Below are 25,234 nucleotides of genomic sequence, written 5' to 3'. Positions count from 1 at the left end.
ATCCCTAGTGCTGAGATGACAGGTTTGTTGTGCCTCTACTCCCCAGCTCCTTTTAGGTTCTTATTCTGTACTGAAAACTATGAAGCAAGCACTCTTCAGCCTCCTGACTGGAGCGGGGAAACAGAGCTGATAATTTATTTGCATATTATTCATGTAAAAATAAAATGTCCCACTCCCAAGACCCTATTCACCTTATTTTTGTTATCCTGATGGTCTTCAAAGCGTATTTAGGCTCTTACCCACTGAAATGTGTCATAAGCTCCAGTATTTCAGCAGCCAGACAACTTCTAGACTGCCTTCTAAGCTTTAGAAAGTACAAAAAACTTGTCATATAATGTATTTTACAACTTGGTATTTTTAAAAGTGTCACCAAATCTACCCACAGTGTCAACACTTTTTCAAAAGCTATAAAATTTATAAATTATTTTTCTCCCTAATGCTTTCCCAGGTCATCGCAGACCCTACTAATTTCCTTATAGGAATTTACCATCTCAGCCACTCCCTGGTTTAGTACCTGTTTTTCCTAAGTACTTTGAGGACAAGTATTTATACTTAATCAGGTATACAAATACAGTTTTGGAATAGTGTTGTTTTCTGAACAAAGGCTCCCAGTGTTTTGAGTTTCCTGCTTCCAGTTCTTTGACCCACCTGTCCTCTCCAACTTAAAACTCCCTTTAATCCCACCAAGAAATTTATCATCCTCCCAACTATTCTCAGAGACTACTGTTGCCTTTTCAATTGAGAGACTACAAGAATTACATAAACACAAAAACCCTGCCCTTCTTGACTTTTCTTCAATCGTTGTATTTATCTCCACCATTCCTCTTTGGAACTCTCAAAATCTAAATTACATTTCTGTCTCAACAACTTCCACAAACAAGGCTTTCTTGCAAACAGCACCCAGCTCCAACCCCATTCTTTCCCTAGTTTTCCTAAGATGGCCGCCCCGAAGCCAGCAAAGGAAGCTCTCCACCCACATAGGACCATTTGGGCCACGGAGTGGAGGAGGCGTGGTGGCCAAAAGCAAAGTGGTCAAAGGTCCCCAAGAGGTAGCCTTGATGGCAGGAGGGTGAGCCAAGAGGAGGAAGCACCAGAGGCGTTGGCCTCGCTGCATCGGGCCAGCGCAAGCCACAGTCACAGGAAGTGCGGCCCCGCCCTGGCATGAGGCCAGGCCGGAAGTGGGCGTTGCCGGGGCCTGGCAGTGAGTCGAAGTCGAAGTCGAAGTCGGCGGTGGGGAGAGCGTCTGAACTGAGGTAGGAAAGAGGAGGGTGGTGTGGCATTGGCTTGGGTCAGCCCTTGGAATCAGGTCACGGGCGGGAAAACTTCACGGCAGTGTCCTCCCTGACTCCGCAGCCGGAAGCCCTGGGCAGCGCCACGGCGGCCATCGTCCACTCGACGCCCGCCCGGCGCCTTTTCTACCTTGTTTTCAAGGTAGCCTCCTCCCCTCGCCTGCTCCTTGCCCTCTCGTTGTTTGACTCTTCTGAATCTAGGGACTTTTGTATAGAGGGAGAGAAATTACCACTTTCCCGAGAGCTGCGATTTTTTCAGGGTTTAAAGAGTAGCTTCAGATTCTCACTTTTTCCAGCTCACAGAAGCCTAGTACCGAGGAAAAGAAATCAAGTCACCTGTTAACAGTTTGATGGGGAAAGTAAGAGACAGCTGGGTGGTGTTATGAATCCCAGCGCTCTTGACCTACTTATAGTCAGTGTGTTTTCTGGGAAAGAATGGGTCGACTGTCTTAAGTTGCTGAATACTGCACTCATCACTCTTATATACCTTAAAATAAAAAAAGTTTAAAAAGTAACGCTTGATTCGTCCTTCCAAACCTTTTTTATTTTTAACAAAGTATGACATAATTGTAATAGAGGTTCCAAAAGGTCAAGATAGTTTAATCCAAACATGAATAATTTTCAGATAGTTTCCCTAATGATTGTCATTAACAAATGGGCTTTGCAGCAAAGTACTAAACTAGAGTTTAGCTGATCACCTGTATTTCTTAACAAAGGTTCTAATGCTGCTTATGTCATAGAATGGGGGGAAGGGGTGTGGAATTGTGTGAGAGGCCAAAGGAGAGCTTGCCTAGAGACAAGAGCTGTATGTGCATCCAATTTTCAGAAGATTCCTATGGGAGTGGTTATATACAAAATTAGTTTTCCCATAATAATAAGTGAATTAAATCAGTGTGTGATAGAGCTCTCCAGTAAAAGAGAATTCAAACTGAGACGTTTTCTCTTTTAATGTTTTTCATTTCTGTTGTAGTTGTTCTTTTACATGTTCTCTATGAGTTCTTAAATTCACATGTGCCCTCACTATCTAGAAAGAATCAGTACTGACTGGAGTAGTACTCATCTTGCCATTGTGTAAGAAATGAGAGGGACAGAGTGAAGCATTGCTAGAAAGAGAGAACATTGGTATGACATTTTCTGATCATGTTTAAGAAAAGTCATTAAATAAGATTTATTTTACATGTGTTTGTGTGCATTTATGAGTGCACTATGGGCATGCATTGCCCACAGAGGCCAAAGAGGGCATTTGATCCCCTAAAACTGCACTTGTAAGCTATGTAGGTGCTGGGAACCAAACTCAGATCATCTGCAAGAGCCCCAGAGCTCTTAACCATTTAGCCATCTCTCTAGCTGGAAAGAAGAACTTTAAAGTAGTTGATTTGGAATTTTAAATAATGGTATTTTATGGCTTCAACTTCCCCCCTATTGCTAATGTTAAATAGCACCAAGCTCTAATAGCAGGTGAACAGTGGCAGGTGTTGTAATACCACTTAAAATACTTTGCTTGAATGTAGTTTATGTCAGTAGTCATATGTGACCTGTGTGTGGGCCCTAGAGTTTATTCCAAGAATATGAATTATGGATGATGCTAAAATTAGTCATAGGAGTAAAGAATGCTTAAAAGAAGAGAAATGTTATTGAACTTGGGCAGCTTCAATTCCAGGAATGATTCTACATTTTAGGACTGCCTTTTGATGCATCTCACTTCTGATTCTCTGAACCATGTTTTTCCCTCTAGCACTTGAACAGGACTCCTTTGCCATCAGCATGGAAGACACTTACAGTATGTACTACTTGCTGCTTTTAGAAAATAATACATCATTTATGCATAGTTTGATGCCTGACTATACTATATGTTATGAAAAATTCAGATTTCTCGGTGAAATGCTGAGAAAGAAAGGTCTATGTGGTGTTGGGGCATAGAAATAGTTCTAATTTTAGGACTGGAGAGATGGCTCAGTGGTTAAGAGCAGTGGCTACTCTTCCAGAGGACCTGGATTCAATTCTCAGCACCCGTATGGCAGCTCGCAACTGTCTGTAACTCCAGTTACAGGGGATCACATACATCACACAGACATCCATGCAGGCAAAACACCAATACACACAAAATGAAAATAAATAGATGTAGTACAAATCTTCAAAGATCTTATAAAATCAAACCCAGAGCCAGGTATTGGGTTAAAGCTGGAAGATCAGAGAAACAGAACAAGCCACAGCCACCTCACCTTGCCAATTCCTCAGCTGATCCTGTTTCCTCAGACTGGAAGCCTTTGAGTCCTCATCCAAATGGATCTCAGCTGAACTGCAGCTAAAAGCCTAAAAGCTTAACCAGCTCTAGTTCCTGGTCCTTGCGCCTTATATACCTTTCTGCTTTCTGCCATCACTTCCTGGGATTAAAGGCATGAGTTACCATGCCTGGCTGTTTCCAGTGTGGCTTTGAACTCACAAAGATCCAGATGGATCTCTGCCTCTGGAATGCTAGGATTAAAGGCGTGTGCTACCACTGCCTAACCTCTATGTTTAATATTATGGCTGTTCTGTTCTCTGACCCCCAGATAAGTTTATTGGGGTGCACAATATATCAACCACAAATCATTTTATTTTGTTAAAAGGAAATATTCAAATTTTAAGAAAGACACTTTAGTCTCCAGCCATATCACCCTGAACGAATGGTCTGAAACAAAACACTTTAAGTAATTAAAGAGATATGAGAACCAGTTGTAATGGGACACACTGTAATAGGAAGCTGAGTCAGGAGGATCATAACTTCTAGGCCATGGGCTTCACAGCAGGATTATCAAAAGACAAACCAACAGGCCAGTTAGATGGCTCAGCAGTGAAGTGTTTGCCATACAAGCCTGATAAACTTAGTTTGAGTTTGGAACTCATGTAAAAGTAGGAGAGAAAACTGACTCCACTGATCTACACACATACCATACACACAATAATAAATAGAAAAGTTTTACAAGACTGAAATGTAGCTCAGTGGTAGAGCATTTGTATAGCATTCTTAAGACCCATAATTTGGTCACCAATACCAAGATAGATGGATGGGTGGATGAATAATGGATGGATAATTCTTTTCAATATAGAACAGAGCTGACCTAAATTGCCAGACCAAGAAGTAAAGCATATGGTAGTTCTCATTGTCAACTTTGACTCATGCTATGCTCTATATGGGCGTTATAATTTGTGTGAATCATAGAGTGCTCCATTCTGTCGATTGCTGACATTTGCTCATGATGGAATGGATTAAATGAAGGAAAATTAATAAGAATTTCATCTGTGAATGCTCTCTGGGTGTTCCGAAGCTTCAGAAATAAGATTGCAGTCTAAGAAGAGCTCAATTGGCATAATAAGCATGCCAGTTCTCTAGGACTTTTTCCTCCCTGTTTGTTCTGTCCTTCAGATCACCTTTCAGGCTCATTTGCATCATGGCCATGGTCAGCAATTTATTCCGTGTTTACCACTCCTCCAGTGAAGCTGTCTGTTTCACTTCCCCTCTGGTTTCTGATTTTCATTGCAGTCTCTGGTTTATAAACTGCTTATCAAAGGTGAATTGTTTATCCTTTATCCTTACCTTCAAGGGTTGGCAAGAGTGTTTTATTAGATTGCCTTTTGCTCTCAGAATGTACTTAGCCATTTAACTTTCTTTCCTAAACCAGGCTTGTTAAGATTGGGGGCACAGCCAAGGCAGCTTGGATAGCCTAAGGGCAGTTTTGAGTAGTGTGGTTCAGGGTTTTCTTAACACAGCAGTCCATGTCTACAGTTGGCTTAGCTGTAGGAGACTCTGTCTTTGCAGTATATTGTTATTTTTGCTGGCTGGTTTAGTAGTCATTCAATTAAGGAATTTTATTTCTCATCTATGTTCCAAAATATGAAAAGTAAAATTATCTGACAAAAGTAATGAGATCATGGACAAGAAAACTAGAGCAACCAATACAACATACAGGAGTAAAGCAAAGAACAGATTGGGGGAAGCTGTAGTTATCACTACTTCCGTAGAACATACTATTGAAACTCTATGGCTACCAACTTGTTTACTAGAAATTGACAAGGATGCCAATTATCCTCAACTTTCTGTAGGGCCAGCTGGATTGGGAGAGTAGAGTTCCCAAGTACAGTGAGCCACAGTGGTTATTGGTACACCAACAGTACATTCCACCTTTAGTGTACTATTTGAGAAACCTTGGTTGAAGTAGATAGAGAATATAAATGACCCTGAATTGTTACCTTTAAGAAAAGGAAGCAAAATACTTTGGATGTCATTTCACATGTTTGTTTTATAATAAGAATGAAAACTATATTCAATAAAATATGAATGAGACCTCAGCATGCCATTGTTGGCACTACTGTGCTTAAGAGTCAGTGATATAGGTTGGGGATTTAGCTCAGTGTTAGCGTGCTTGCCTAGCAAGCACAAGGCCCTGGGTTCGATCCTCAGCTCAAAAAAAAAAGAATCAATGATAGCACAATTTTATTTTCTCATAGTTACTTTTTTATCATTTAGTCACAATTTGGGGTTTTTTGGTGGGAGTTGGTTCGTTTGGTTTGGGGGTTTTGTTTGTTTCTGTTTGCTTGCTTGTTTTTGGTTTTGTTTTGAGACAGGGTTTCTCTGTGTAGTCCTGGCTGTCCTAGAACTTACTCTGTAGACCAGGCTGGCCTCGAACTCAGAAATCTGCCACCCTCTTCTTCCTAAGTGCTCTAGGATTAAAGGTGGATGCCACCACTGCCAGGCCAGTCACAATTTATTTTAATCAAAGTTTTCTTTAGACTGCCTTATTCTTTCACTATGGATTTATTGAAAACATTAATATACCTAAAAGGCTGCTGTAGTTTTACAGGATCCTATTATACTTTATACTTACTGTATTTTTTTTTTCTCTCTTTCAGTCGACTCCCTGGACCCTGAAAAGTTATTACAGTGCCCCTATGATAAAAATCACCAGATCAGGGCCTGCAGGTTTCCTTATCATCTCATCAAGTGCAGAAAGGTAAGGTATTATTTTCATAAATATGACCTTTCATGCCGCCTTAAGTTTTTCTGAAGAGCGAAACTTTATAGGCAACAAAGTGTTTAACATAAATATTTTAATTGAATGCCAGATTGTTTGGTGATTCTACCTTGTTAAGTTCCAATATTTACAGATGTCTTATTCTATGAAGTTTATAGATTTTTTTGTCTTTTTTTTTTTTCTTTCTTTCTTCTAACTATCAACAAAGCATTGTTTATAAACAATGTCTCTAGAATCTTACCCTTTGGAAAACAGAAGAATCACTAATTTTTTTCCTAGTAATGAGAAATTCCTCTTACCTTACAAATTTGATGTGTTCTTTATTCTGATAAGTACTAAGTACCCTATTTTTTAAAGTATTTTTAGGTTCATGTATATGGGTGTTTTGGTTGAATATATATACGTGCACCATGTGTGTCTAGTGCCCGTGGAAGTTTGAAGAGAGAGGGTATTGGATCCCCTGGAACTGGAGTTAAAAAGATAGTTCTTAACTACTGTGTGGGTGCTATAAAACAGACCTGGGTCCTCTGAAAACACAAGTGTTTTTAACCACTGGGTCTTCTCTAACCCCTCTATTACATTTCTTTCTGACTTCTTGTTTAGAATTTTTAACTCAAGAAAGTGACTCTCCAAGTTTCAACATCTTTTTTTTTCTTTTAACTTATGTGTATGTCTGTCTGTCTGTGTAAGTTTATATGCACAGTGTGTACACAGAAGCCCACAGAGGCCAGAAGAAGGCATGGATATCTTGGAACTGGAATTAACAGACAGTTTTGAGCCACCATGTAGGTGCTGGAAATTGTAGTTAGGTCCTCTGCAAGAGTAGTAAGTACTGTTAACCAATGAGCCTTCTCTCCAGCCCCAAAATCTCTTTTCTTTTTAATTTGTTTTCTCTCTGCTTACTTCTTTATAGACTTGGCTAATATAATGTACTCTAGTCCTCTGTTAATTAAAAATTACTAGCCAAGCAGTGTTGGCGCACACCTTTAATCCCAGCACTCAGGAGGCAGAGGCAGGTGGATCTCTATGAGTTTGAGGCCAGCCTGGTCTACAAAGCAAGTTCTGGGATAGCCAGAGCTGTTACACAGAGAAACCCTGTCTCAAAAAAACAGACAAATCGGGTTGGGGATTTAGCTCAGTGGTAGAGTGCTTGCCTATCAAGTGCAAGGCCCTGAGTTTGGTCTCCAGCTCTGGGTGGGAAAAAAAAGTTAGGAAGGTTTTGGCCGGGCAGTGGTAGCGCACACCTGTAATCCCAGCACTCGGGAGGTAGAGGCAGGCAGATCTCTGTGAGTTCAAGGCCAAGCCTGGTCTCCAAAGTAAGTTCCAGGAAAGGCGCAAAGCTACACAGAGAAACCCTGTCTCGAAAAACATACATACATAAGTAAGTAAATGAATGAATGAATGAATGAATGAATGAATGAATACTTTTATAGGTTGTTAGAATACTGATGTCAGAGCTGGAGAGATGGCTCAGTGGTAAAGAACACTTGCTACTTTTCCAGAGGTCACAAATTCTACCAACTATATCAGGCAGCTCACAACTTCCTGTAATTCCAAATCTAGGGAATCCAGTGCCCTTTTTGGCTTTCCACAGGCACATGTACTCATGTGCACATATGCACACAGAGACACACACACACATAATTAACAAAGTAAAATCTTGGGGGTTGGAGAGTTGGCTCAGCAGTTAAGAGCACTTGGCTCTTCCAGAGGTCCTGAGATCAGTTCTCAGCAACCACATAACCTTCTGCAATGGGATCAGTGCATGAAGACAGAGCACTCATATACATAAAATACATGAGTAAATCTTAGGGGAAAATGTACTTCAGTGGTTTTTAAAGTAAGATATTTAAAAAAGAAGTTTTTTAAGGTTTATATTTTTTGTATATAAGTGCTTTGCCTACATATACATATGTGTACCACATGTGTACCTGGTGCCCAAGAAAATTTTGTAAGAAGGAATCAGGTCCCCTGGAACTGAAGTTACATATAGTTGTAAGCTACCATGTGGGTTCTGGGACTAAACCCAGGTCTTCTGCAAGAGCAGTAAATCCCTTAACCTCTGAGCAATCTCTTCAGCTCCTCATTTTTTTTTAAAGAATACCAATGTTGGGGTTGGGGATTTAGCTCAGTGGCAGAGCACTTGCCTAGCAAGCACAAGGCCCTGGGTTCAGTCCTCAGCTCTGGAAAAAAAAGAAAAAAAATTAAAAAGAAAGAATACCAATGTTAGATACAGATACCAAAAAAAGTTTAATATTTAACCCAAACTATATATAATTCATATTTAATATTTTTTAAAAAGTATTTAGGGCTGGGGGTGTAGTTTAATTTATAGAATGCTTGCCTAACATGCATAAAGCCCTTGGGTTCAATCCCTTGCACCACATAAAACCATGTATGATTTTTCAAGCCTATAATTCCAGCACTAAGGAAGTAGACACAGGAGAATCTAAAGTTCAAGGTTACCCTCAACTATATAGCAAGTTGAGTTTGCTAATCTGGGCTACATGAGATTGTCTCAAAACAAAGAAGCACACAAACCAACCACACATAGTGTGGCACACACCTGTAATCCAGACGGTTGTAATCAGGAAGTTGAGGCAGGAGAATTGCCATGAGGTCAAGGACAGGTAAATTATATAGTGACCTCCTGGGATATATGATAAGACCCAGTCTCAAGGAAAGGTGGTGGCACACGCCTTTAATCCTAGCACTTAGGAGGCAGAGGCAGTCGGATTTCTGAGTTTGAGGACAACCTGGTCTACAGAGAGAGTTCCAGGACAGCCAGGGCTACACAGAGAAACCCTGTCTTGAAACACTCACCCTCTTCTCTAGCAAAAAAAAAGAGCCTGTCTGAAAAAACTAGGTGGAAGAAGAAGAAATGATTCAGCAGTTAAGAGCACTTGTTTTTGCAGAAGACCTGGGTTTGATTCCTAGCTTCCACATAGTGGCTTACAACCATCTGTAACTCCAGTTCCAGGGGATCTTGACCCACTTTTATGATTAGATATACATATGATGCATATACATACACACTGGCAGAACATTCACACATATAAAATTAAAAAAATATTTAGCTGGGCATGGTGGTTTATGCCTTTAATGCCAGCACTCAGGAGGCAGAGGTAGGCAGAGATAATTTATGATTTAAAGGTCAGCCTGGTCTATAGAATAAGTGCCAGCCAGGGTAGCCAAAGCTGCATAGAGATACCCTGTTCCAAACCAACCAAAAAAATAAAAGAAAGAAGAAGAAGTAGTGGAGGCTGGAGAGATGACCAGCAGTTAAGAGCACCTGTATTGCTCTTTCAGAGCACCCAAGTTCACATTGAGTGGCTCATAACTGCTCCAGGAGAACCCAATACCTCATACACATTTAAAATAATTAAAAAATTTTAAGCTGTTTTCCTTAAGTAGGTATAGTGGTGCATGCCTATAATCCTACCACTTGCAAGGGTAAAGCAGGAAGGTTGCCACAAATTCAAGTCCAGCCAGGGCTGTACAACAAGACCCTGTCTCCAAAACCTTTGCTTTTATTGTCTAACATGCTTTATATAAGTAATGGAGACTGTGTTTTATTTTTCTTTTCATCTTTTGTGGGGGAAAGGGAAGGCAGTACTGGGAATTTAATCTAAGGCTTCACATCAGAGTACTCGTAAGTGCTCTTACCACTGAGCTGTGTTGCCAGCCTTTAATTTTGAGACAGGACTCACTAAGTTGTCCAAGGTGACCTTGAACTTACAGCCCAGGCAGACTTTGAACTTTCCATCCTCCTAAACTTTTATACATGAAAAACAGTCAGCTCTACTTTAAATCTTTAGAGTGCATACCCACTCATCAATAGCTTTTTTTTTTTTTTTTTTTTAGGAGAATGAGGGCAGAAACGGGTATAAGAAATTAATCATCACCTTTGATTTTCAACCAATCCTAGCAAGAAAGGCACGTCACCTAATGGTTGATAATTGGGCTGCTTTGTTCTTGTTCCCTGACCTTAAAGAGTTCCTCACTCAACTATGTGCCTTTCTAAAACTTTAGATTGTCTTCTTGGGTTTTTCATCTCAAAGCTATTTGACAAAACATCTTAGTCTAACTTTAAGTTGTTTTCAAAGCTTTGTTTCAGCTATGATGACTCCAAAACCTATAAACACATCTTCCAACATTAATGTTCAAAGAATTTAAACTAGCTGGGCTCCCAGGACTAAATTGCTTTTCTTAGTCATTAACCTAAGCCACAGTCTATACAGCTTCTCAATAGAAACTCATGTGTTGTAGCAATGTGTCACTTCCATGTTTTATTTTTTATCAAAACTCTATTTAAACTAATATTACTATCAACTAGACAGTACAGTTTAGGGAGTAATCATCTTCATAATCACAGGTAAAAATGCCCAATGGAATGAGGTGTTTCTATGAGATAAATACACTACATCACAGGCAGTGGGGATCTCCCCACACCCACTCACACCATGCCAGATACCAGAGAAAGATGGCAGCAGCAAACATGTAAAGACACAGCAGAAGCAAAAGACATTCCAGGTCTGTGGACTCAGGGCTTTGGCTATCCGAGATGCACCCATCAGGGGTTGCCTCCTGGTGGGATGACACCTTGAACTTCAATTACCACCTGCTGCTCCTCTGATATAGCCACCAGCAGTGCTGGAATCCAAACCAAGTTTCTCATGATTGCTCAATAAGCAGCAATCTTAACCAGTAAGCCATCTCTACAGACCCATGAAAGAAAACAACCTGTGAAAATCAGCCCTGTCCTTCCAGCATATAGGTCCTGGATGTCAAACTCAGGTTGTCAGACTTGGTGGAATTGACCCTTTGAGACATCTCATTGCCCCTCTGTTTTTTGTTTTGTTTTTAATATATGTATGAGAGAGAGTAACCACAGAGATCAGTAGAGAGTATTAAATTCCTTGGAGCTATAGTTACAAATAATTGTCAGGCCTCTACTTTGGGTACCAGAAAAAAACTCAGAGCCTCTGGAAGGATAGCAGCACTCTTAATGACCCACTGAGCCATCTCTCCAGGCCCTCTTTTTCTTAAATTTCTTAATTGTTGGTACATTTGTCATGACATTTAGGTGATAATAAATACTTTGGGGGGGGGGGGTTAAAACAAGGTACTAGTCCACAAAGTGCTTATCATTTGCATTTTTCCTAAGTGAAATAGATGAAATAAAGGTTAAATTGTTCACCAGGTAGTGGTGACATGTACCTTTTATCCCAGCACTTGGGAGGCAGAGGCAAATGGATTTCTGAGTTCAAGGCCCACCCTGGTCTACAGAGTTCCAGGACAGCCAGGACTGTACAGAGAAACTCTTTCTCTAAAAACAAATAGAAGAGGTTAAATTGTTCAGGGCCTTATTTCAGGCATCAATACTATAAGTAAGTGTCCCTATGTTGGTTTGAAAAATCATTAGCTTGTCTCTGCAGCTCCCTATTTCTCAGCACTGTCACATTGCACTAGCAGGTCCTGCTACAGTACAGACTGTGTTTCATTGTTAGTGTTGATCCTGAATGTCAGCTTTCACAGACACGCAGAGGGCTCCAGCATTGCAGGCTGTGGTGTCTGACAGACAGAGAAGAGACGGCTCATACTGACTGCTTTGCTCTTTATAAGCCACTAAAATCCCAGTATTGGGGGTGAGGGGGGGTAATCCCTACAGTCATAACCAAAAGGTTTGCATTTTGACACTACTGAGATAGTAGCTGCATGGTCTATGTAGGTGATAACTATTTCCCTCTTAGGTTTCTGTGATGAGTTACCCACCTTGGCTGAGTGTACCCACCACAGCTGAGACATAAAAACTTGCTGAGGGGATTACACAGAGCCATTTATAGAAAAAGGCTGAGCTAGTTTCCGTGGATTTTATGAGATCTAAACAATTGATAGATCCCTTAATTTTGATCCCACAGAATCATCCTGATGTTGCAAACAAATTGGCTACTTGTCCCTTCAATGCTCGGCACCAGGTTCCCCGGGCTGAAATCAGTCATCACATCTCAAGCTGTGATGACAAGAGCTGTATTGAGCAGGATGTGGGTAAGTCTGACTAGCTAAAATGTTCCAGTACTGGGGGTTAGCCAGTCAGTTTGTAGTTATGCTGGCTTTCGCCATTTCAAAGGAACATTTTTCTGCCTTTGAGATGTTTATGTCATTGTAGCAGTGGGTTGTTAGATTCTTATATAGGTCAGACTGTTTTCTACTATTATAATAAATCATCTAAAAATAAAGTTCTTGAGGCTGGAGATAGAGCTCTGTGGGTCGAGCCACTTGGATAAAGCTAGGTTCCAGCTCCTGTGCCAGAAAAATCATAGGCATGGTGGCACTAACCTGTAATCCCCAAACTCAAGAATGGAGCAGGAGGACCTTGAAGGTCAAGGTCATTTTTGAGTTTAAGACCTTGTCTCAATAAATAAATAATCCTGTTATTGCTATAAATATGGTAACGGTCTTTGTTTCTGCTTCTTGTTCCTGTCAGCTTCCACCCTATCCATATTTAGAAACAAAGACTCAATAGGCTACCCTGCAGCCTTTAAAGGCCTTAAATCCCTTAAACAGAATAACCTAGCTGGGCCTCCCACTTTGTCCTTTATATGTCAAATCTCGGTTGTCTTGCAGTCAACCAAACCAGGAACCTTGGACAAGAGACTCTGGCTGAGAGCACATGGCAGTGCCCTCCTTGTGATGAAGACTGGGATAAAGGTGAGATGCCTCTATATTTTTTTTCTTCACATATTTAAATCTCAGATCATTTGCTTAAGACAGAAGGAAGGTTTTCTTTTTTTATGAGTGTGCCATGTTGTTTGGAATGCCTTATTATTTTTATTGGGCCCCAAAATGAGCACATTTGTATCACTGTGCAGACACATAGAACAGCCTGTCCCTCTTGATTAGAAGAAGCATTTCTTTACATCTGTTTTCCCCATAAATCCTATTGTACCATCTGTGCATGATTGTTACTTGGCACGATTACTATTATTTATGGCTCTTATCCTTCAGTTGTTAAATTCCTGCTTCTGTATTACTTGGGCAGGGCACTCAATCAGTTTTCACTCATACCCCTCAAAACCTAGCTGTGTTATTTCCCATCTGACAAATTCAACTAATGTGGATTGGTGTTTTTTCCTAGTAGCATCACAAACTGTTTTGTTTCCTTTGGCAGATTTGTGGGAACAGACCAGCACCCCATTTGTTTGGGGCACAGCCAACTTCTGTGGCAACAACAGGTAAATCAAATGATCTTACTCTCGTCACTACAAAAATAATAATAATCCCAGCATTAGGGAGGCAGAGGCAGGCGGATCTCTGAGCTCTAGGCCAGCCTGGTCTACAGCATGAGTTCCAGGATAGCAAGAGCTACACAGAGAAACTCTATCTCAAAAAACCAATAGTAATAATAGTAATAATGCAAGCACCATCTTTCCTTGATGAGGATTCATGGTGATAACTTAGTTTGGTGAGGGTTTTTCTTTTCTTGCTCTTTTGAGAGAGAGAGAGGGTGTGTGAGGCCAGAAGAGGTTGTCAGAAGTGTGTGTGTCTGTGTCTGTGTCTGTGTCTGTGTGTCTCTGTGTGCGCATGTGCGTGCTCGCGCACGCGCGCATGCATGTATGTTTTCCTTTGATCCTCTGGAGGCCACAAGAGGTTGTCAAACACTGGAGCTGGAGATAGAGGTGGTTGTGATCCATCTGACATGAACGCTGGGAAGCAAGCTCCAGTGCCATGCAAGAGCAGCAAGTGCTCTTAACTGTTAAGCCTTACTTGCTCTTTGATCCATAAAATCATGGGCTTTATACCAGAAATATAGTATCTACAGTCTAATAAGAAAAGCAATTTGTATTTTAACTGTTTGGGGCTTTATTCTTTTTTGTTATTTTTGCTGGTTTTGCATTGTTTTAAGACTGAAAAAAGTTCTCCAGTTATACTACTTAGACAATTTTAACCCGAAATCACCAATACTTGTGGTAGGGAACAAATCCTGTGGCTGATGAGAATGCTGAATGAGTACAAGCATTTGTGACTATGCCTGACACCTGAGTTTGATCTCCAAGACGTACACAGTGAAAGAAGAAAACAGGCTTATGCAAGTTGTTCTCTGACCTCTGCATACATGCTGTGGTGTGCACATGCATTCACACACAAAGACACAAACAGAATTTTTTCTGAAAGTTTTTTTCAAAGGAGATTGGAGGGATGACTTCAGGGATTAAGGGCACTTGTTACTCTTTAAAGGGTTTAGTCCCCACACCCACATCAGCCAAACCTACAACTGCTTAAAATTCCAGATCCATGGAATCCACACCCTCTTCTAGGCTCTATGGACACCCAACACACATATGCACATACACATGTAAATATTTTTTTAAGATTTATTTATGTATTTTATGTATATGAGTGCCCTGTCATATACATAAACTCTTCTGTCATATACATATATTCCTGCATGCCAGAGGAGGGGATCAACTTGAATTATAGGTGGTTGTGAGCCACCATTTGGTTGCTAGGAATTGAACTCAGGACCTCTGGAAAGTTCTTTGAGATTGGGAAATCCAAAGTATCTAATGAGTAAGAAAGAAAATATCTCTTATTACTAATACTTTGTATCCAGTTTCCAAGTGTCAGATTTCTCATTATACCAACACGTTGCCTTAGAGGATCAAGTTTCAAACACAAGTGAGACATTTCAGGGTTGGAAAATAAAGGGATAAAATGCTATACTTTATTTTTCCCTGAATGCTTAATGTTTTATTGTTTTTAATTATGTGTATGTGGATATGTGCTCATGAGTGGATGTGCTCACAGAGGCTGGAGGTGTCAGATCCCCTGGCTACCTAATGTGGATGCTGGGAATCAAACTCAGATCCTCTGGAAGAGTAGTACATGCTCTTAACTGTTGAGCCATCTCTCCAGCACTCATAAAATACTTATTTTTTTATTTCTTAGTTTCTGATGTCAGTTAATAAATGCAGACTATTTTTAGTCAATAACAGAAACTTAGATTAATTTTATTGGTGGCAACTTTAACTTCAGTTCTTAAGAGATTTGTTATAGGAGCTGGAGAGATGGCTCAATGGTTAAGAGAAGTGACTGCTTTTTCAGAGGACCCAGGTTCAATTCCCATAACCCACATACTGTCTCCCAGTTCTCTGTTACTCCAGCTCCATGAAATTCCAACACCCTCTACTGCCCTCTATAGGCACTAGGCGGCACACAAGTGATACATATGGGCATACATGTAGATAAAACACACATACACATAAAAATAATTTATGACAAGATCTGTTGCAGCCAAGCATGGTGGGAAACAGCTTTCATTCCAGCACTGACACTCAGGAGGCAAAGGCCAACAAATCACTGTGAGTTTGATGGCAGCCTGATAGAGAGTTCCAGCCAGGAATAGACACACCTGTCCTGTTTACAGGGGTGGGGTTTTATATCACTACTGACCAGTAGATGTCATTGTTGTTTATCTCAATTTCTATAAAATGTAAATGGTTAATTCTTTTGTTATTGTTTTGTTTTGCTTTTCAAGACAGGGATCCTTTTTGTAGCCCTGGCTGTACTGGAACTCAGTTTGTAGACAAGGCTGGCCTCCAACTCAAGAGATCTGCCTGCCTCTGCCTCCCAAGTACTGGGATTAAAGGTGTGTACCACCACACAGTTAATTCCATCATAATGCACATATGGAATAAGGAACATTCCAGAGAAATGGTAATCATCCTAAGTGCAAGAATATTTTGAAAGAACTACACTTACATTTCAGATGTGTGGTTATTGTTTTCCCCATTTAAAAACACATTTTGATTGTCTGTGTGTATGCCTGAAGAATATTGATGATGACATCAAATTATTCCTTTTTTAGTCCTGCAAACAACATAGTTGTGGAACATAAGAGTAACCTGGCTTCAGGCATGCGAGTTCCCAAGTCTCTGCCCTATGTTCTGCCGTGGAAAAATAGTAAGTGAAGTAGAGGTCAAAGTAGTCTTACTCTCTTCATTGTGACAAAACAATTGGCTTGATTATCTGGAATGCCCAGCCCGATGCTGAAAGTAAGTGTGACTATAAATGCTGTGTTCAAAGCACCTCACTTACTTCACAATACTCCTATGTAACTCCTTGGTTACAAACAAGAAATTAAAGCTGGGTGTGGTAGTGCGTGCCTTTAATCCCAGCACTCCAGAAGCAGAGGTAGGTGTGTCGCCACTGTCTGGCAAGACTGCTTTCTTTTCCCAAGATTCTAAATGGAATTCAATCATTAATTTTGAATTCTGCTTTAAGATTACTAACCCATGTATTCTAGGAATAAGTAATTTGTGTTTATGCCAGGCAGACATGGTGCACACCTTTAATCCCAACACCTGGGAGGCAGAGGCAGAGGCAGGTGGATTTCTGTGAGTTCAAGACCAGCCTGGTCTATAGAGCAAGTTCCAGAACAGCCAGGGCTACACAAAGAAACCCTATCTCAAAAAAAAAAAAGGAATTTGTATTAATAAGCACGGAAGGTGGAATGAATCTCAATCAACATGGCATATTTATTTTGAAATGTTTATTCTCGTAGATGGAAATGCACAGTAACTGAACATCTTCTCAAGTAAGTATTTGTTTCATTCTATCTTCAGATGGTAGCAAGATTTAATGGACATAAAGCAATTTGATTACAATTTTCTTTCAGATTATGATACTAAATTAAAGCTTTGTGTGTGTGTGTTTTACATATATATATAAATGGCTTTACAGACTAATGAATAGGCCTTTACTACTTAAAATTCTGTTTCCATGCTAAGTTTTTCCCCTGATGTTAGTACACACTGCTTTTTTTTTTTTAATTGACATCAAAGTTGCAATCTCGATCTATCCTGCCTCTTGTAATGGACTGAGATAAATCAAACATCTTTGCTTCACTGCTCTGCAATTTTTTCTCCATACAGTACTGTTTAATTCTCATTTTTTAAAAATTCATACTTTTTTTAATGAGTATTTAAAAGTTTAGGTCTCTTAAGAGTCTTGCACTGTTGATATTATCTAGTAGTTTAAGTGCAGAACCTCCCAAAAATCTCTATGACGAGACCAAAATCCTTTACTTTTCCCAGATGAAACCTTTCCTGAAGGCCCTTCTGTGGGCTAGTGGTAGAGCTCAGCTTAGCTGTCTTGCCTGAGGTACTACTGGTGGCAGGAGTTTAAGGAAGGCTGGGACAGGATTCTGTTTCAGCTGTCTTGCAGATAATTTTTCAGCATGTGTTTATCAGATGGATGAGTGATTGGTCTGTTGCTGTCCAGTCCCCATCTACACTGAAGCAGATGAATCTGTGGTAGGGTTCATTTTGTACCAGACCTAATGTTTTCCTCTGATAAGTTAGAAAAGCTAAATGGAAACACCCAGCCAGGCATGGCATCACACAGCATTCAGAGAGTTAGAGGCAAGAGGGTCTCTGAGTTCAAGTCCATACTGATCTACATAGCAAGCTCTAGGACAGACAGGACTACGCAAAGACCTTATCTCAAAAAAAAAACCATACATACATACATACATACTGCAAAGACCCTATCTCAAAAAAAACATAGATAGATAGATAGATAGATAAAAAGTTGTTCAAATCTAGATGGTCTTTTAATAAAAAAAATCCCAGAGCCAGATATCAGGGTGAAAGCTAAAAGATCAGAAAAGCAGAATAGCCAGCCACTAGTTTTTACCTCTATGAAATCCTCAGCCTAAAGAGAGTGCGTTCCTGTTTCCTCATGCCTTATATACCTTTTTCTGCCCTGCCATATTACTTCCTGGGATTAAAAGAGTGTGTGCTTCCCAAGCAAAGGCATGAGATCTCAAGCGCTGAGATTAAAGGTATGTGCCACCACTGGCTGGCTGTATCTGTCTGGTGGCTGCCTCTATCCTCTGATCCTCAGTCAAGTTTATTAGGGTACACAATATTATAACCACAATAAATAAACTCCAGGTGTAGTAGTGCATACCTTTAATCCCAGCACTTGGGAGGCAGAGGCAGGCAGATCTATGTAGGTTCAAGGCCAGATTGGTCTACATTGTGAGTTCCAGGACATCCAGAGCTACATAGTGAGACCATCTCAAAAAAAAAAAAAAAAAAAAAAAATTTTTTTAAAAGTGTTAAGAAATAATAATAATAAGGTTGGGATTTTAGCTCAGTGGTAGAGTGCTTGCCTAGCAAGCACAAGGCCCAGGGTTCGGTCCTCAGCTCAAAAAAAAAAAAAACACTTTTAAAAAAGAAATAATAATAAAAGGAAACACCATTTAGTCATTAGCAATAAGATTTATTAGTTTTGGGCTGGAGAGATGGCTCAGAGGTTAAGAGCACTGACTGCTCTTCCAGAGGTCCTGAGTTCAATTCCCAGCAACCACATGATGGCTCACAACCATCTATAAGGAGATCTGGTTCCATGCAGGCAGAACACTGTATACATAATAAACAAATAAACCTTTAAAAAAAAAAGATTTATTAGTTTCTTCTAGCAATTGGCTACTTTTGGTAGGTTCAGACAGGATTTCTCTGTTTAGCCCTGGCTGTCCTGGAATTTGCTCTGTAAACCAGGCTAACCTCAATCTCAAAGATCTGCCTGCCTCTGCCTCCTGAGTGCTAGGATTAAAGGTGTGTGCCTCCACAGCCCAGCTTGGTAAGTTTTGACTTTAAATTTTTAAATGTATCTGGAAACCAGAAAATGAAATTTGGCCCCAGAAGAAACAGAGCAGCCCTGAGATGTGTCAGGAAGAAACACAATGAACAGACCTAGATGAATGCTGAACTTTGAATTGCTCTCTTATATCTCCCACAAGATGTCTGATGATAACACAGTATATAGCTGTCTAGTAAATAAGAAAGGCAACTCTATGAAAACCTAGAAGAAGCATCTCATAAGATTAAGACAAGATAGCCGGGGCGGTGGTGGCACACGCCTTTTAATCCCAGCACTCGGGAGGCAGAGCCAGTGGGATCTCTGTGAGTTCAAGGCCAGCCTGAGCTACCAAGTGAGTTCCAGGAAAAGCCAGAGAAACTGTCTCGAAGGAAAAAAAAAAAAAAAAAAGATTAAGACAAGATATTCCCTTCTACTCACCCTACCCCAGACAAGGTCTCTTGATTATGTAATGTTAGCTGTTCTGGAACTAGACTAAGCTGGCCTCCAACTCATAGAAATTCATCTTTCTCTGTCTCCTGGGTACTAGGATTAAAGGCATGTGGTATCTGCTGGTACTTGGCTTTTTAACTTCACTGTTATAGTGCCATTATATGATATCATACTCTTACATGATGAATTTCTTTTTCTGTATAACTCCTTTTAATTAGGACAGCATCTAGATTATTTAAACCAAGGCTGACCTCAAACTCAAGGTTCTCCTGCCTCATTCAGCCTCTATGGGTGCTGGGATTACAGGTATGCACAAACATATACAGCTTTTTCTTAATCCTCTTAATAAAAAGGAGGCATTATTTATTAAGCCTGTTGCAAATTTTTCAAGCTTTTAGTGGAAGGATACAAAAGAAATAAAAGACATGATTTCCCTTAAGGACCAAGTATGAAAAGCTGGGTGTAATAGCACAAACCTGTAATCCCAGCACTTGGGAAGTGAAGACAAGAGGATCCAGAATTTAAGATTAGCCTTGGCTATTTAGTTTAAGGACAACCTAGTATATATGAAACTTTCTCAAAAAAGGAGAAGTAGAGAGAGGCCAGCAAATAAAGGTACTTGCTTCCAAGCCTGAGGAACTGAGCTCTATCCCTGGGATCCATGTGTTAGAAGGAAAGAACCATTTCCCAAAAGCTGTTTTCTAACCACTGTGCAAGTACACACACACAAAAACAAACAAACAAACAAACAAACAAATAAATAAATAAATAAATAAATAAATTTGAAAATGTAATTTTTAAATTTTTGTTAGATTTATTCATTTATATTATGTAAATGTTTTGCCTGCATGTATATATGTTTACCACATGGATGTTTGGTGCCCATGGAGGTCAGAAAAGGGTATCAGATTCTCTAGAAGTAGAGTTACAGATGTTTGTGAACCACCTTGTGAGTGTTGGGAACTGAACTTGGGTTCTCTGCAACAGCATCAAATGCTCTTAACTGCTAAGCCATCTCTCCAGCCCTGGATGAATGTAACTTTTAAGTCTTGGTACACACACATATCAATACTGTTAATTAATGAGTAATAGAGTATTTGAGAGGAAAAATACCAACATAAGTTCATTAGAATTCTTTAGAATTGTTCAAAGTAGTCAGCTGCCTAGAGAGCCAGTTCTCACTTGTGAAACTGTTGACACACAAAATGCATATCGATGACTGTGAAGAATGTTTTTAATCCAGTTAGCAAGTTTCCATGTACACAGAGGGACTAAAGAGGAGAAGATGTCTTGTTATTAACAACACTGAATTTCTGGAAGATGTAGTTGGTACTTCTGTCATTGAAAGGAAGTAAAAACTTTTTTCTCATTTCCTTGCAGATGCCAGACTATGGAAGACTCTTGCTTTTTCCTGCTACCCAAGGGTTCTTCTTTTTTCTCTTTATCTAATTATAGAACAGTAAACTGTCTGTGACTTTCAAACTGGCAAGTACTTTTTTTTTAACTGCTGAGACTTTGACTCCTCAATTATTTGATGCCAGAACCTTCTACACATTGTTGAAGTAGACAGCTTGATAGTTTAAATACCTACTGCCCCAAATAAAAAAAATCACTTCCCATTCTAGTTAATGAAACATAATGATGTGAAACTATCATAATACAGGATCCAGCTAGCATAGACAGAAAACTTGGATTAGAAAAACTCTGGCCGGGCAGTGGTGGCGCCAGGTGGATCTTTGTGAGTTCGAGTCCAGCCTGATCTACAAAGTGAGATCCAGGACAGGCACCAAAACTACACGGAGAAACCCTGTCTTGAAAAAACAAAAAAAGAAAAAGTAACTGCATTTGTGTTCTCTGGCATATATAAACCAAATTCTTTTAAGCATTTAAAAAAACTGGGCTTTTCTGAACAGTACATCTCTTCATCCAGTGTCTTTGAGATGGCGTTAGCTTGTGTACAGCAAAACGCCCCATTCTCATTTGGACATCTCGCTGCTTGAATATTTCCAGCGTAGGGTAGGTTTTTGCTTTTGCTTTTTATCTTCCTGTGTTCTAGCTAGAAAATGTACTATCAAGCTAGCTGTGGCTTCTGTATAAACCAAGGGAGGCTCAAATGGATAATTGGAGAAGGTATAGGCTTTCCACCTGTCAAATTTGATTCAGCTTAGGAATTTAAATATATGAGAGGCCCTGGTCACTGCCTTCGGATGTGTGCCTAGCAGTTTAGATTTCTAAATTGCCCCAAGCTCTGGCTGTCCTAGTACCTTGTAGGCCCTTAAAAGGACATTTTAAACTCATTTATTTCTGAAAGTTTTTTGTTTTATTTTGATGGTGATTATATTTTTTGTTGGTTTTTTTTGTTGTTGTTGGTGGTGGTGGTTTGTTGGTTTGTTTGTTTGTTTGTTTTACTTTTTTCTTGACAGAATCTCAAATAGCCTGCTCAGGCTAGCTTCAAACTCACTATGTAACTGAGAATGACCTTCATGATTTGAGAGGCTAGGGATCAAATGCATGCTAGGCAAGCATTGTGCCAAGGAACTACATCCTTACTATTCCCACCCCCTTTTTCCTCTTTTTAAGACTATCTTGGCCGGGCAGTGGTGGCGCACACCTTTAATCCCAGCACTCGGGAGGCAGAGGCAGGCAGATCTCTGTGAGTTCGAGGCCAGCCTGGTCTACCAAGTGAGTTCCAGGAAAGGCGCAAAGCTACACAGAGAAACCCTCTCTCGAAAAACCAAAAAAAAAAAAAAAAAAAAAAAAGACTATCTCAGCCTGGTCTATAGAGCTAGTTCCAGGACAGCCAGAAATGTTGCACAGAGAAACCCTAACCCAGTGCGGTAGCTTATGTAACCAGCTTTGGCAGGCTGAGGCAGGAAGATTGCCTCCATGTTTGAGGCCAGCCTGGGCTACATAGTGAGTTCCAGGACAGCTAAGGTAACACAGAGAAACCCTGTCTTGAAAAAAACAAAACGGGGGGGGGGGGGGGGGATTACAGCAGAAATAGACACCACCATCAGCCCCTGTATACTGTTTTGGTTTAATTTCATCATCGGTGGTGGTGGTGGTGTTTTTTGCCGGAGCTGCAGACCGAACCCAGGGCCTTGCACTTGCTAGGCAAGTGGTCTACCACTGAGCTAAATCCCCAACCCCATCGATTTCAGTTTTTTGATATAATATCTCAGTACATGTATCATATCATACATGTGACCCTATTTCAAAAAAAAAAAAAAAACAGTTTAGTTTTGGGATTTTTTTGTTTAGATTTTTATTGATCTGTATGTGTCTATATGTGTATGCCACATGTGTGCAGGTACCCAAGGAGGACAGAAAAGCATTTGATCCTTTGATCCCCTGAAGCTAGAGTTGCAGATAGTTGTATAGGTGCTGGGGTCCAGTGGACTCAGGTCCTTGAAAGAGCACAAGTTCTGTCTCTCCAGCCCTGCAGTTTGTTGTTTTGGAACATCTCCACTCCTTAGAACTCATCCATAAAGCACCTGGCCTTCTGAAATGTGCATAGCATTTAATACAGAAGAATGCTTGCATATGTTAATTTAGGTAGCTCACAATATAGACAGGCTTATTGTTTTGTTTTTGGTATGGATAGTCTACATTTTATCTTTTTTGTTTATTTTTGAGATTGTATATTGTATTTTAATTACAACATTCTCCCTTCCCTATCCGCCTTCAAACTCTCCCATATATGCTTCCCCTCTCTCCTTCAAATTCATGGCCTTTTTCTCATCAGTAGTTATTGCATGCATATATGTATTTGTATATACATAACCTCTTGAGTCCATATAATGTTGCTTGTATGTATGTTTTTAGAGCTGTTTGGCATAGACAACCAATTGGTGTGTTCTTCACTGAGGACAGCTCTGCTACTCCCAGCTCTATTTAGTTGCCTGTAGCTCTTTGTGTAGGTAGGGTTGAGGACTCCTGGACTTTTCCCCTGTAGTTTGGCAAGTTCCTTTTATCCTCTTTATTCAGCTCATGTTTATGCAGTCATGTTTGGTGAGACTTTTCAGATGTAGCTTTGGATGTTATTTTCTTTAGCAAAGTAATAATTAAAACTACCCTCCTGTCTGGATCACAAGCTTTAACAGACTGCTTACAATTTTGGGACACCTAAGACTCACTCATCTGGTTTCGTTTGCTGGAAATGTTTGGGGGTCCCCAAAAACTATTTCAAAGAAGCAGCTCTTCTCTTTACTGCTTGTTGGGAACTGGGGGAAGGCATCTCTGGGACTTCTTGCCTCAGAACATCCTTGTCAGAGGATAATGTGAAGAATGAGAAGAACATAAACAGTCCTCCTTTTCCATTAGAAACAAGTCTTATGACCAAAAATTAAAAGTGGGCCTGGAGAGATGTCTCGGTGGTTAAGAGCACCAGCTGTTCTTGCAGAGGACCTGGGTTCAAGTTCCAGCACCCACATGGCAATTGTCATCTAGAAATCCAGTCTCGGGAGATCTGAGACCCTCTTCTGCATGCCTTAGGCACTTGGCATGGTGCACAAACATGCATGCAAAGATACCCATACATATAAAACTTGTTTAATAAAATGTTTTTAAAAACTGGTAGCTGTTCAAAATTATTTATAAAAGTTAAAGTAGAGGTATTTTAACGATACTTACCTAAAGAGCTAGCTAGGCTCTAGGTTCTGCACTTTGATCTTATGTGGGGCTTTCATGCTCTGCTCCAGTCAGAGCATTTGCTTTTTCAAAGATTGACTTTCTTTCAAGGGTTCTAAAATTGCCATTGTGATTTGCAAATGTTCTCTCCAGGAATAAACAAGTGTAGATGATAAGTGATGCTTAGCTCTCCTAGTAGCAGTACCTGAGCTGAAAAGGGAAAACATTTAAGTTTAACTTGAAATAATTCCCTGCAGTACCTTTCACTTGAGAGGCAGTAGCTGCAGTATCTACCACACTGGCATTCTCAGATCCTTTAGCTGTCTTCCTCATAATTCATACTAAGTTTCATAACAGGTAAAAGCTGAAGGGAGAGCATTTTACTTTTACATTTTGTTTTGTTTTAGAGGCAGGGTCTCATGTAACTAAGACTGGCCTCAAATTCAGTGGTAGCCAGTGATGACCTTCAACTTTTGATCTTCCTCCTGCCTCCACCTCTCAAGTGCTAGAATTAGAAATGTGTGTCACCACACCAAGCTACTTCTATCATTCTTTTTGTTTCAGTTTGATTTTTGATTTGTTTCAAGACTGGATTTCTCTGTATAGCTCTTGCTGTCCTGGAACTCGCCCTATGGACCAGGCTGGCTTTGAACTCACAGAGATAGGCCTGGCTCTGCCTCCCCAGTGCTGGGATCAAAGGTGTGCACCACCACCACTTGGCTATTTCTACCATTCTTAAGGTAAAGTATGGTTATGGCAATGCATAAAGTGTATAGATGGTACTAAGAATCAAACCCAAGGCTTTGAGAATGCTAGGCAAGCATTCTACCCTGAGGACATCCCAGCCCTGTGTACTGCTTGTATATTTTTTTCCTTGCTGCTTCTTGGGGGAAGAGTTGATTGGCTGGCTTGGTTTTTTTGTTTCTTTCTTTAGTTAGGGACTTCTGTAAAAGCCTCAAATTCTCCATCTTCTGCATCAACCTCTCGCAGAATTATAGCAGAAATGTCCACCTACATCTCCTGTATGCTATTTGTTTTGGCTCAGGTTTTAAATAGTACCTTAGTATGTACTGTTACGGAGTTTGTGACCCCTGGGAAAAGACAATAACCTCAATCCAGTTATGATTAAAAGATTTATTGATTAACTGCTAGCAGGATGAACAATCTCTGAACCAAATTTGAGATTGCCATGAAGGAAGGGTATGG

The 25,234-nt window shown here is 40.2% G+C and overlaps 1 protein-coding gene across 1 annotated transcript; it reads left to right on the top strand.

Annotated features, from left to right (window-relative positions):
• The first annotated feature begins 1,169 nt into the window (after positions 1 to 1,169).
• On the top strand, positions 1,170 to 20,881 carry Gtsf1 (gametocyte specific factor 1). The gene is made up of 9 exons (XM_036209116.1): positions 1,170 to 1,253; positions 3,025 to 3,069; positions 6,180 to 6,280; positions 12,223 to 12,349; positions 12,929 to 13,012; positions 13,473 to 13,536; positions 16,170 to 16,264; positions 16,866 to 16,898; positions 20,780 to 20,881. Exons 2-8 carry the CDS (start codon positions 3,054 to 3,056, stop codon positions 16,880 to 16,882), a joined length of 504 nt encoding a protein of 167 aa, XP_036065009.1. The 5' UTR covers positions 1,170 to 1,253; positions 3,025 to 3,053; the 3' UTR covers positions 16,883 to 16,898; positions 20,780 to 20,881.
• Positions 20,882 to 25,234: the final 4,353 nt, after the last annotated feature.

Source organism: Onychomys torridus, chromosome 16, assembly GCF_903995425.1.
Source record: "Onychomys torridus chromosome 16, mOncTor1.1, whole genome shotgun sequence".
In the NCBI taxonomy this organism is placed as follows: Eukaryota; Metazoa; Chordata; class Mammalia; order Rodentia; family Cricetidae; genus Onychomys; species Onychomys torridus.
Note: the sequence above shows the minus strand (reverse complement) of the source record. Positions and strands in the feature narration are given on the sequence as shown.

Bases quoted from the DNA above. Each gene is read 5' to 3' on its own strand.
- Gtsf1 (XM_036209116.1), top strand. The intron at 6,281-12,222 runs GTAAGGTATTAT...TTGATCCCACAG, and splicing joins ATCTCATCAAGTGCAGAAAG to AATCATCCTGATGTTGCAAA. The intron at 12,350-12,928 runs GTAAGTCTGACT...GTTGTCTTGCAG, and splicing joins CTGTATTGAGCAGGATGTGG to TCAACCAAACCAGGAACCTT.